The sequence below is a fragment of the Calidris pugnax genome, unplaced genomic scaffold, assembly GCF_001431845.1.
Source record: "Calidris pugnax isolate Ruff unplaced genomic scaffold, ASM143184v1 scaffold23, whole genome shotgun sequence".
NCBI lineage: Eukaryota > Metazoa > Chordata > Aves > Charadriiformes > Scolopacidae > Calidris > Calidris pugnax.
Genome location: NW_015090772.1, coordinates 2,264,151 through 2,276,846, shown reverse-complemented (window position 1 = coordinate 2,276,846; position 12,696 = coordinate 2,264,151). Strand labels below are relative to the sequence as shown.

The following is a 12,696-nucleotide window of genomic DNA, read 5'->3' as shown; positions in this document are numbered from 1 at the left end:
CCTTTAAATATGAGTCATCAGAAATATGATCTCTAATTGCTGCTACTAGATTTCTGCTTATATTGCTAAGTTAGTGATTGTACAAGTGTGCAGCGTGTCTTTGACTGCTACCACAAGGAAGAAATTTTCCCTTAGGATTCATTAGCTAATGACTTCCTCCCTCTCTGAGTTGTTAATCTACAAAAGTCTTTGGCAAACTGGTCAGTTGCCTTCTTGGAAGCCAGATATGAAGGACCCAAACAGGTGGGAGCCATAACTATACACAAATGAAGGTAATTGAATTGTCAGCTGCGTGTATTTGTATGGTATCTTCCTGAAGTCATTCTCCAAGCAAACTTCAAGTACCCACTCAAGTCATACTTAGGTGTGAAGTAAATGTCTTCAAGAGCCCATAAATTAATTTAATAAATTAATTATTACTTTTGCGACATTCCTAGCTGTTCAAGCTCTAGGGTTTTTAGCAAAATAGTGGTATATACAGTGCTACAGGACAGCCCATCTACAACGTGTTTGCTACACTTTGAACACCTACTTGAAGTTATATTAATGAGACAGTACATTGAAGGTGCTGCGTTTAAAGTACATGAGGACAGACAACCCAAAAGACACAGTTGCTACATATAGAGCAATATATAACTATGCTATAGGGCAAACACGTGCTTGTAATGAACATGTAAATGGATTTGGATTTGCTCTTAGGGCCCGGGAAATGTGGTGTATTCAAAGTGTACGTGAATTTCCTCATTCTGACCAGTTGTGCTAAAGTCCAGGTGTTAAGGTGTTCATGATGAGGAGGACATGCATGACAGTCTAGTCTTTAAGCTTCAGCATCCGGGTGTGCTCACCTTGAAATATGCTCCTAATCTGCAGGAAAAGTGGTGGGAGGCTCTAGGATTTATTAAAGAGTGAGCTGCTTTCCTGTGACAGGGGCGTGTGACTAACACATGAGAGTCATTCTTCCAAATTTCAGCTATTTGGTAGCAGCCTGAAGTTCTGTCCCTCAAGCTCAGGCTAGTAAGGGATTGCAATGTGTCCTCCGTGTCATCTTCTGAGTACACATCTTCTGGAGTGTGCTAGATAAATCTCTTTTCTGGACTTTCCTATTGCAAGGGACTATATGCCACAGTTGTCTACGATTACACCAGACTGGAAACAAGCTTGCCACGTTAGTTCTACATTAGTTTCTCAAAATTGTTTTTCTGCTGAAATGTTTTCAAATGCACTTTGAAGGTTGCTATTATCGATGTTGTTTCTGTTCCTATATTTGGAGTCATAATAGTGTTTTGCCACAGAAACAAGTAATTGTGGGGTAATCAGATATTGTACAAGCTGTTCTGCAGTAACTGCAGCAGACATGAACTTGTTAACCTATGCAAGAGAGAGTCCCTGATGAAAGCTTAGCCCTCTGTGAATGACAGGACAGGTCCCTCAGCAAGGGACACAGATGGAAAAAAGCTTGGACACACACCTTTGGCACATACTGCCATGCCTTTGTTGCAGTCTTTAGCTTTTGAAGCACACCAGTTCTCTTAGGAAAAAAACCAATCAGCACAAACCACATTTTCATGAAATCATTGAGAATTTTTCCATCCTGCTATTTACTAGGACCAAAAAAAAATAATAATCTTATCTCATTACCCCAGCGATCACAAGGTTCTTTTGATTCCATCTACTGAAATGACAATACATCACGCTTTCTGATCATATTTCCAGTTCTAAAATGTAAATACGCAGAATATATGTTTACTAAAAATATCTGTTTGCAAGTAATGGCATTAACTGCACAGTCATAGCTTTTGCCTGTTCCAGTGTTATCACTTCAAATGCTCACAAGACTGGAAAAATTGGTGATGATAACACTGGATTATAAACCAGTTTGTAGTCTACTTGTTCTCTGGGCACACGTGCCTAATTCCTGTTGCCTTCCTTGCAAGTGCATAGATACACTAGCAGCAAGAAGGAACCCCCACATGCAGCACTTCACTTTCTCTCAGTTCAGCACTCACACTGGTCAGGTTCTCTTGGGCACGGGGCTCCGTGACCGAGCGGGGAAGTCCCTCGAGCACCACTGTAATGAAGTGCACCCTGAGCTCCATAACCACGTGCCCAGGACTAAGCGAGGACCACAGCTGGGAGCACAGGGGGTGCACAGCCCGCCAGGCCCTGTGCACAGCACAGCATCCATGAGGAGTTATATTAATGAGACAGTGCTGGCAGTGTGGCCAAGGATCCAGTTCCTTCTGGGACCTCACTTGGGGGCTGAGTTTCCCAGTGGCCAAATAACAATTTAGCAATTCCAGAAGAAGTGGTACCAACCAACCAAATCCTTTTAGAGCCTGCGATTAAACCAATAACCCATTTACTTTTCATTTTCCATTAGCCAGGAAAACTGTAGCAGTGTCCCAGTGGTGCTGAATGTGTAGAGTGAACAGTGTGTGCTATTGCTGCTGGGAGAGCTCTTTTCTTTTAAAGAGGCTGTTTTACATAGGGAATACCTTAGCTTTCCTCCTTGGAGTATAGCACCTAACAAAAAAAAATTAAAATAATCCCAAAGCCTGTGTCAGAATTCTACCCACACAGACAGATAATTTCAACTCACTCTCCAGAAACTGAGCTGTAACTGTGGAATAAGGTAGCAGTCTTCCTACGTTAGACCCAGGCAGCTGCTGCCTTTAGACTGGGGCCAGCACAAACCTTCCCTGTCAAGCAGCTGTTCTGCTCATATGGTATCTCCTAAGGCTTGACCAACCTCTAACCTCCCAGGGACAAGGACCTCCTATTTTTACATGTTTACACAGCACATAGCATCCCTATGAAGTTCACAGGAAGATCTGTCAGGCACTATCACAATATCAATCATAAGTTAGTAATAGTTAGAGAATCACAGAATGCTATGGGGTTGGAAGGGACCTCTGGAGATCATCTAGTCCAACCCCCCTGCCAAAGCAGGTCCACCCAGAGCAGGTTGCACAGGAACGTGTCCAGGAGGGTTTTGAATGTCTCCAGAGACGATCAGTAAAAGCACATTATCCAGGTAAACTCCAAAGAACATTCATTACATAAGGTTACTACTTTTCTCCCTTTACCTCTCTATCTTCAAAGTAACATACTGCCAGGCAGTAAAACTTTTCATACTCAAGCTAATTAAAAATTCATGCCATTTGAGCTGGAAGTTGGTTTTCAGTAACGTAAATTGAACCACATTTAAACATTAATAAATAAATAAAAGGCTGTGAGAAAAAATCCTATTCTGGGGGGTGTACATAAACATTATTGTGCCTAAACTGTCACTGTCATCCTTTTTCAACTGTTGGCTTGTTAAACAGGGAAAGTTCACTGCTGGGTCTGCCAAAGAAGGTGAGGCAGGTGAAACATCCCAAGCCCCCAGGGTAAATTCTCTTCTCTGAACCTCTGAGAAAAATCAATCTTTCCAACCATGAACAAAATCCTTTAAATGATCTGATGCTTGGTGTGAAAATGGCTAACAACATCTACCGGCACCAGTCCCCTTCCCTGAGCCCCACCACTCCCCCAGGTCCTTACTGGAATAAGGAGGAGAAAACACAAGCAAAAATCCCCAAACCCAACCATCTCAAAAGGCAGGTATTTTCCCAGCTCAGGCTCCTGAGCTCCCCAGGTGACAGGGAGAATTCAGAAGTAGGAGTGTCAGAGCAGGCACCGCAATCAGAGGTGGCTCATAGCACTCTACCTCTGATCCTGGCACAGGGCTCCAAATGAAAATCAAAGCAACACATCTCTTTTCAACACAAGGACAGAGGAAAACAAGAGTGAGAAAAAAAAATATATATATATAGAAAAATCTCATTCTCTGAGTACCTTTGATTCCTGGCTGGTAGTTGATGCTGGAGAGGGGGGTTGCTCTGTGCTCTCCACTTCATTCTCTTTCTCCACACTATCCACGCTGACTTCAGTCGTGCTGCTTGGAGGAATCATTTTGCCTCTAAACCACTGCTACTATCAGGAAAAAAGCTACAGACCTTTCTCCCTTTTTTTTCATTTAACGTCCTCTTTCTTCTCCGCTCTTCTGGAGCAAATGAACTCAGACCACTCGGTTTCACTACATTTGCAAGGCTAGAATTCTCTGGATTTTCTTTTTTTTTTTTTTTCTTCTTCTCTTCTCCTCCTCCTCCCCCTCTTCCTCCTCTCTCTCCCTCCCTCCCTCCCTCCCCGAGGCGATTCTGCTGCGAGGGCAGTTAAGTTATCGATGGCTCTGTAGGTCAGTTGTGTGCCTGCTCCTGTGTTTTTCCCCAATCCTCCTCCTCCTCCTCCTCGGAGCAGAGTCGTGACCGTCAGCCCCGCGATCAGAGGGGAGTGAGCCGAAGCAGAAAGCTCCAGCCACGCACACACACGCGGGGCACTGGAGGGAGGAGTTGTATTTCTAATGCCGTGAATAGCTTTGGAGGAGCATGTGCTGTCATAGTAGTGAAAGAAAGTAACGCGCGCATGCACACAGACACACACACACACACACACAGAGGCAAGGCAGCGAGTGTGAGGTTCGGAAGCATTTTACCTTTCAACAGGCTGGAGAAGGCAGAGTTTGAAGGGCAGCTTTATATTCTTACAAGTCTTATCCTGAAGAAGGACTCTAGAAACAGAAGAGAAAAAAAAATAAGCCTTCTCTTATCTTGTCCCAGAGATGATTATTTAAAATCCTAGCTACCCAGTGTCTCTAAAGCTCCCACCTTGCCTTCCATTCCAAACTTGCTAGGAGGTGACAGGACAGAGTCAGGGGAGAATCACCTGTGGACCCACACGTTCCTTGCTCCCCTCCTGTGCAGGGAAGCCCAGCTCTGAGCCATGCAGACGCAAGCAGGGTCAGCCGGAGCTCCCGCTACTGCACGCATCCTATACCTACCTGTAGGTTGTCATAGTGATAACACTCCATCAGGCAGTGACAGAGCAGATGCAGCCATCCAAAAGGGCCTGCTGGCTTCCCCCCGTGCTGTCATTCCTGAGGATACAGCACCCGAAGTCAGGCTTGGGGCTGCAGTAGTACTGGTAGAAGGTCAGCATGACTTTGCCGGCTGGCTCAGATTGCTTTATATTGCTCGAGTCTCTGCCTCTGATTTAAATCTGCTGCAAAGGTGCCTGTCGGCTCTCTTCCCTGCTCGATTTAAGGTCTGTGTTGCGAAAGGTTGAATGGAAGCGCTCCCCACCAGATATACGCTTTGCAGAGCAGAAGCCACTCCATATGGCTGGTGGAGATGCCTCTTTCATTTAAAGAAAACAGGAAAAAAATGCAACACAAGCGTGTTTCCAACAAGCAATACTTACATCCTGGAAAGTGAGAAGAAAAAAAAATAAATTGTCGCTTAGTTGATCTGTACTGGAGGTACAGGTGTTCGGAGGTGATTTGCTGAGGTCTGAGTCAGAGAGGAGCTTCAGTATCTTGGAGCTCTGGGAGGGGGGACCAGATTCCATTCCAGCACCATCCCTTAGAAACACAGCTGCTACCTGGGGATGCCTTGCAGGTCCCCTCCACCTCAAAAAATCCATGCTTGAAAGTGAAGACAAGTCTTCAAGACAGTAGGGGTTATATGGATGAAAGCCAGAGCAGAAATTGCCCTGCAGCCTCTGTATTCTCAATAACTATGCAGAAGCTAGGAAAAAAACCTAGCTTTTCTTTGAATCTCCAGTGAATTTTAAGGACTGGTAGTTAGATGGGGGAAAAAAAAGCTGTATTTCTTTGAAACGGAGCATATAAGATACTGAAATCTTTAGCAGACGATAAACATGAAATGCTGCAATGCTATCTGTACAGCTACGTCAGAAAAAAAAAAAGAGCCTTAGGAGTCTGCCAGTAGGACCTATTATTTGGCCTGCAGTCACTAACACCATTACAGAGATCAAAAAGAGAACACTGGTTGCTGTTTTGGTAGTGTCAGTGACAACTGAGACTGAAGCAAGGAAATACAGAGCTCAGAGGGGCAGATTTGGCAGGTAAGTAAAAGACTTTATTTCCAAGGGTTTGGTTTCTAAAATACAGGAGTGTCTTAGATGGTACTCTTCAGAGCTGAAGGAATTCTCCAAGTGCAAAGTTCATGTCTTCCACTCAGCAAGTGAGATTTGGGCTTGGCTGTAAAATCAGCCTCCTAGAATCATAGAATTGTCCAGGTTGGAAGAGACCTTTCAGATCATCTAGTCCAACCATCAACCTAACTCTGACAAAAAAACCACATCACTAAATCATGTCACTAAGCACCATGTCAACCCATCTTTTCAATACCTCCAGGGATAGGGCCTCAACCACTGCCCTGGGCAGCCCAGGCCAATGTGCAATAACCCTTTCCATGGAAACATTTTTCCTAATCTCCAATCTGAACCTCCCCTGAGGCAACTTGAGGCCATTTCCTCTTGTCCCATCACCTGGGACTTGGGAGAAGAGACTGACCCCCCCTGGCTACAGCCTCCTTTCAGGGAGTTGGAGAGAGCCAGAAGGTCTCCCCTCAGCCTCCTTTTCTCCAGGCTCAACACCCCCAGCTCCCTCAGCCTCTCCTCACAAGACTTCTCCAGACCCCTCACCAACTTCTTTACCTTTCTAGAATGAGCAATGAGGGGGAATGGGTGGAAGCCACAGTTTGGGAGAATTAGGGCAGCTGTGGGCAATGGAGATATTGGTAGGGAGACAGTGACTGAATGCTCCAGCTCTGGCAGCATTATCCTTCCCTGACGATCACAGCCAAGTCGGGGCCAAGGTATGGGGCTGTTCTGTGTGCCCAGCAATGTGACAGGTGAGAATCATGAAAACTAGCTTTTGTCCTGTTCCCCAGCAGTGCTGTAAACCAGCCTTTCATGTTAAGAGGCTCAAAACCATCTTCTTGTTAACTGGTAGGTCACCTTTGAAATGAACTTGGAGTGGCTGCTCAATAGTTAAAGCTCTAAGTGTTGTAAAATCCTGCACACATTTTGTATGAAAAGCTTGTAACGTCATGACTGTGTAAGTGACTATCATACCACTCTCTACTCTGGTTTTTTTTTGTTGTTGTTGTTTTACCAAATTAGTACTGACACCTGCTGCACTCCCTCTCTTCTCCCAATTACTCACTTGTCAACCACGACTGATTTGTCAGTTTTTTGACAATTAGCCTGGGAAAGATGAGTCAAACCCAAAAATCTTACCAAAAAAGCAAGAAGGAAAAGAAGCTGGATCTCTTATAATTTTATTTCCTTCCACGGGAGCTGGCTATTGAAAATCAAATATTCGGTATAACAAAACAGACTGATCAAATTAGATGAACCTACATCTTCCTCTCTCTCCCACGCTTCACTCCCTGAGAAGTTAGACTTGTGATTACTGCTGATCAGCCTCTAAGTGAAGGTACTCGGCGGAAATATGAGCACTGCAGCACATTGCTAAACAAGAGGAAATTGAACAGATTCTCTAGTGAAGAGATGAGTGTAGACTTCTGGAGTGGGGAAAGGCAATTTTGGATGAATAATACATGAGAGCTGATTCCCAGCCCCCAGCTGAAGTTGTTGCACCATGTAAAGGGACTTGAATCTTGCCCGGAGTCACCACCAAGCCTTCCCCTGCTGAGTGGTGCGAGGCTGCTTGCATGGGTGCTACACCTTGTCTGTCTTCCCTTCCTCCCTCCCGCTCTCTGGCCACACACACCAAGGTGTTGGGGTGTGATGCAGAGCATTTCTCTGCGCTGAGTTCTGCAGTTCTTCCTAAGCTCTAGCTGCAGCCAGCACGATTCGAGCATCCCAGAGGCTCCTGACACCAGGAATATATACATAGGATAGAATCATAGAATCATCTAGGTTGGAAGGGACCTTCAAGATTATCTAGTCCAACCATCAACCTAACTCTGACAAAAAAAAACCAAACCAAACAAAAAAAACCACCCATCACTAAACCATGTCCCCCAGCACCATGTCAACCCATCTTTTAAATCCCTCCAGGGATGGGGCCTCAACCACTGCCCTGGGCAGCCCAGGCCAATGTGCAAGAACCCTTTCCGTGGAAACATTTCTCCTAATCTCCAATCTGAACCTCCCCTGGCACAACTTGAGGCCATTTCCTCTTGTCCCATCACCTGGGACTGGGGAGAAGAGACCGACTACCCCCGGCTACACCCTCCTTTCAGGGAGTTGGAGAGAGCCAGAAGGTCTCCCCTCAGCCTCCTTTTCTCCAGGCTCAACACCCCCAGCTCCCTCAGACTCTCCTCACAAGACTTGTGCTCCAGACCCCTCACCAGCTCCCTTGCCCTTCTCTGGACCCACTCCAGCTCCTCAATATCTTTTTTGTGGTGAGGGGCTCAAAACTGGACATAGCCCTCGAGGTGGGGCCTCACCAGTGCCCAGTCCAGGGGGACCATCACCTCCCGATCACCTCCCCTTGCCGTACTGCCAAGTCCTACCTGCTGTCTAGCTCCACGGTGGCAAGATTAAGCTGATGTAGGGGTTTTGGTCCATTCCATGTTCTTTGGCCTTCTTTTTCTACTACAGACATTCTCCTGAAGTATTTGAGGGCCTTTCTGCAAAAGAGGTACGTGAGCAGAGCAGGATTTCATTAAAGACATGAAATTGGTACTTATCAAAAGATGCTATTCCTGTTTAAAGCCCTATGTGTTTCCTAGAGAAAAATAAGGAGTAAAAAAGGAGAGAGGGAGCTATAGGTGTCATTATTTACTGCCTGGCACATAAACCATTGCATATTCCTGAGGGAGGATGGTATAAGGGAGCATACAGAGATGATACTACTAATAAATGGCACTGGTTTCTACCTCTCTCTAGAAATGTACAAAGCAGGGAGGAATCGGGCTGATTGCCACCAATGCAGAGCCCTCGAAGGAGAGAGAAATTAAGTCTGCTGAGAGTCCAGCTTCCAAGAGGATACAGACTGAGCGCCACAGAAAATCATTAGACACAGGAAAAAAAGGTTGCAGTTCTGGCACTTGCAGTGAAACTTGATCAGCCTCTCCCAAAGTCCCTCAGCCCGATTTGTGAGTCTTCCAGGTGAGAAATAGCAGCTTAATTTCTTAGTCAATTCAATTTTGTCTTTGTGGAAACTGGTAACAGGATACCCCTCCAGTGCCATTTGTGATGGGAATTTTACTTTTGGCATGGTGTATTTGGCCAGACGTACCGGCGGGTGCCTTCACTAGGCTCTCCTCTCAGCCCATAGCTGGCTACTGGGCTCCAAAGAACAGACCATTGCTCTACTGGAGTCTCTGCCTGTGTTTCCAAGTAACAGGCTTGTGGGCACTTCTCGCCAGCAAACGTTGTACCCACAGAGAAAACAATATTAAAATACTCTCAGGTGGCCAGGTTTTTGCTGTTTGTAGTCACACACCCCTTGTCTGCTTTCAGCACAATCTTGGCAGCTCACTGAGCAGCTAATACAGTAGCAGCCTCTCCTGGATTCTACTTATCAAGGGCTACAATCAGGATGGAAGCACAAGCTGGTCAATGCTCTGAAAGCATTCCCAGTGCTAAAGGGATACTGGTGGTTTGCGTTTTGACTAGATGATCTCAAAGTACTTTTTAGAATTAAAGCATTAAGCCTCCCACTGCTCCAGGGGGTGATTATACTGTAGCAAACGAGTAAGGGTGGAGGAAGCCAAACCAACAGATTTGTGCTTGTACTTAAGCAAGGAGAAAAATGGAACCTCTGCCTGAGTATTAATTTCAAAACCCTCTTTCTCTCCATCCACAGCAATGCCACAGGGAGTGATGCAGAGATCACACTGCAACTTGGGCAATCTGAATCTGTCTTTCAGAGAGATCATGATGAGATTGAAACGCTGCTACCCAGACATCCAGACCAGGAGAAAGAAGAATACTGCATCCTCTTGTGACAGCAAGAAATGTTTGAGAAGGGGAGAAGAGGATGTAATTATAAAAGCTGGAATTTAGCCAAGACACAGCATGTAATATGTTCAGTCTTACAAAATGCATTGCAATACCTTTAAATAACCAGCGACAGTCCCGACCTGATTTTACATCTCTGCTGGCAATATGATTCCTTCTCACTTTTTATAGGAATGTGATATAAAAAGAAGAGGCCGGTGGAATCAGCAGCACCGTTTCCTGCAACTCACAGATGCTCCTAGAAATTCCTGCCATTTAGTAACCATTTACTGACTCACTCCAATAGGACTGTAGCAGGAATGCCCTGAACCAATTTGATGGGTTGCTGCAGTGGTGATTTAGCCATGTACTAGAGTCTTTCAGGGTATTCATGCTCCAAATACTTAAAGAGGTAAAAAGATATGATAATTTACATCATCTCCTCCACTCTTTCTGGACTCTGCTTTAACCTCACTTTTGTTTCATTCAATAGTCATTAAGACTCTTCCTGATGGCTCTCAGCACCACTCGGAAGGGTCTCATATAACCACACTGTCTCAGCCAGCTCTGTCTACCTCTTTTCCTCAGCCTTTTCCAAAGTGGGGTGGAAGGAATCCCCAACAGGGTCACCACCCCGGGTCTTGGGCATATTTTTTTTTTTCTGAAAGGCTTTTGAGAGGAGGGAGCTTTCAATCACCTCTTTCTTTCCTAGACCTTCCTTGACCTGAATTGTTCCTTGAATTCCTTTGTCCGGTTGTGAGCCTTTCCAGACGTGAGCCAGGTATTACAGCTTGCAGGGCTTTGGTGGATTTATCTCAGGTTCCTGTTTTGTCCATTCACTCTGGTACTGAATACCATCATCATGACCTATTTCTTAACTAATGTCAGTGAAAATGCATTGAGGGCAACGTTTTGCTTAGACTGTAAATAGAATCCAAAATAAGATCTGGCAAACATTCCCAGCATAGCTGGTGGTGAACATAAGGAGATGTATATGCATTTTTTTTTTTTTCCATATAGATATCTTATGGCTCTGCACCAAATTCTAAAAGGCTGTGCATGCACAGTATTTCCTGTCTTAGGTAGTTACAACATGCCTATCGCTGTAATATTTAGGTACAAACATGCATGCTGAATGCAAAATGAACCTTGCTGGCAACTGCAAATCTGCAACAGTTGTGCTATCATCTTTTGCTTTGGAAGAAAAAAAGGATTTCTCCGTGTGCCAATGACCTTTGTCAGGAAAGCGGAGCTTTTCTACAGGGCGTGGAAGAACTCCCTTACGCACAGCAAATCTTTTAAATGCCTTCAGACCCTATAGCATGAAAAGCTTTGTAGAAATATCAGAAATTGTCATTATCAAGATTAACATTCCACTCTATCAGATTAGTGTACGTGTCAGCTGGAAGTGTGTATGAGGAGGGTTGCCCACAATTACGTAACTTATTATAATGATCTATTACAGCTCTCGAATGAGAATAAAGAAAATAAATGCTCAGCCTGTTATAAATGTGATGTGAAAGTGAACATCTTACAGCCCAAATTACAGCCTGGTTTTATTCCTTGAATCTTGATAAGAATCAAAATTTGGAAGTTACTGATAGTAGCTGGGTTGTTATCTCTCTACACAGTTACCAGTTCAAAATAGAACTGGAAAGTAAAATTTGAATTAAGCAGAAAATAAAGGTACACCTTTAAAACGCTGCAAGAGGTTCTTTCTAATGATTTGTATTATTTTATTTAAAGCAATAAAAAAATCTTACAGTCCAGTGCAAAATGATAATAGGAAGATAAGTTTGTCTTCTTGGTAAAGACAGGTCTATCACTATCCTATGACCCTATCAAATATAATCAATACCTTTTTAAAGGAATTCGGGTCAATTTACATAGAAAAAAATCAGATCTCAATATTAAGTCTGCAAGCAGCGATAAACCTTTTAGCATTGTAGTTCAGAACCTTTCTACCCAGATTTCTTCATAGAAATAGCATCCAGTTTTTAAAGTGCTCCAGTGCATACAATTGTTATATTTTGTTGCCTAAAGCAATAGCAGAGAATACAATCACTTACTTCCATTTGAAATCTCAACAAAGAACATTCTGGAGTCACTGCTTCTTTTGAAAGGTTCATATCCCTGCCTCTTACTATTCAAAGGGGTCAAGCTCAGCTGCAAAAGCAAACGATTTCACTAGCAAACATAGCCAAGATTTTTTACAAGTAGAAACATCGCAAAAGAAGAGAAATAAAAATGAGGGGAAAATAGTCCAAAGTATACGTGCCTTTACCTTCCACATTCATAACTATTTCTATTCTTCACTGGATTTAAAAAAAAAAAAAAACCACTTAAGGTTTCCTTATGTTTGATAGTCATATCACCCCGTAATTGTCATTCTGATGGCTCAGAGTGTTCAGGCGGAAAGGGATTGCACACAGGACCCAGTAAGAGCTGGACCTCTCCTTCTGTTTCCAGGGAATGGGCTATCTCCAATTCAAATGCCTAAAAACCAAGCTCTACAGTTTCAGACTTTGAGTAAACAGGGTACTGGAGTGTGTTGTAGATTTATCCATATAATTGGTCAAATTGATTTTGATAACTCAGACATTTCAAGTTACATGAACGATGATTTAGCTAATATAGCTCTGTATGATTTCAAAATTCTATTTTCATTTTGTAGTCCATAATACTTCTGTGTCTTATTAGTCTGTTGTACTGGACCAGGAGGAAAGAAAAGACAACTGAGCAATGAGCATTGGAGCAATGAGGAAAAGCAAGTTAGAACAAATTTCTAGCAAGAGTTAATATTTGGATGCTTTAATTTAGCTACAAGCAGAAGTAAAAGAACTGAGCACAAGTAGCTGGACATGCATAAATTCAGGG

The 12,696-nt window shown here is 43.8% G+C and overlaps 1 protein-coding gene across 1 annotated transcript in view; it reads right to left on the bottom strand.

The window, feature by feature from the left end:
* STAC (SH3 and cysteine rich domain) overlaps nt 1-4,400 on the bottom strand; it is an 80,109-nt gene extending 75,709 nt beyond the window's left edge. Inside the window, exon 1 of the mRNA XM_014941498.1 lies at nt 3,838-4,400. Within this exon, the coding sequence (XP_014796984.1) occupies nt 3,838-3,954 (117 nt within the window). The 5' untranslated portion in view covers nt 3,955-4,400. The remainder of the gene's footprint in view (nt 1-3,837) is intronic.
* Between the last annotated feature and the right edge of the window lie 8,296 nt (nt 4,401-12,696).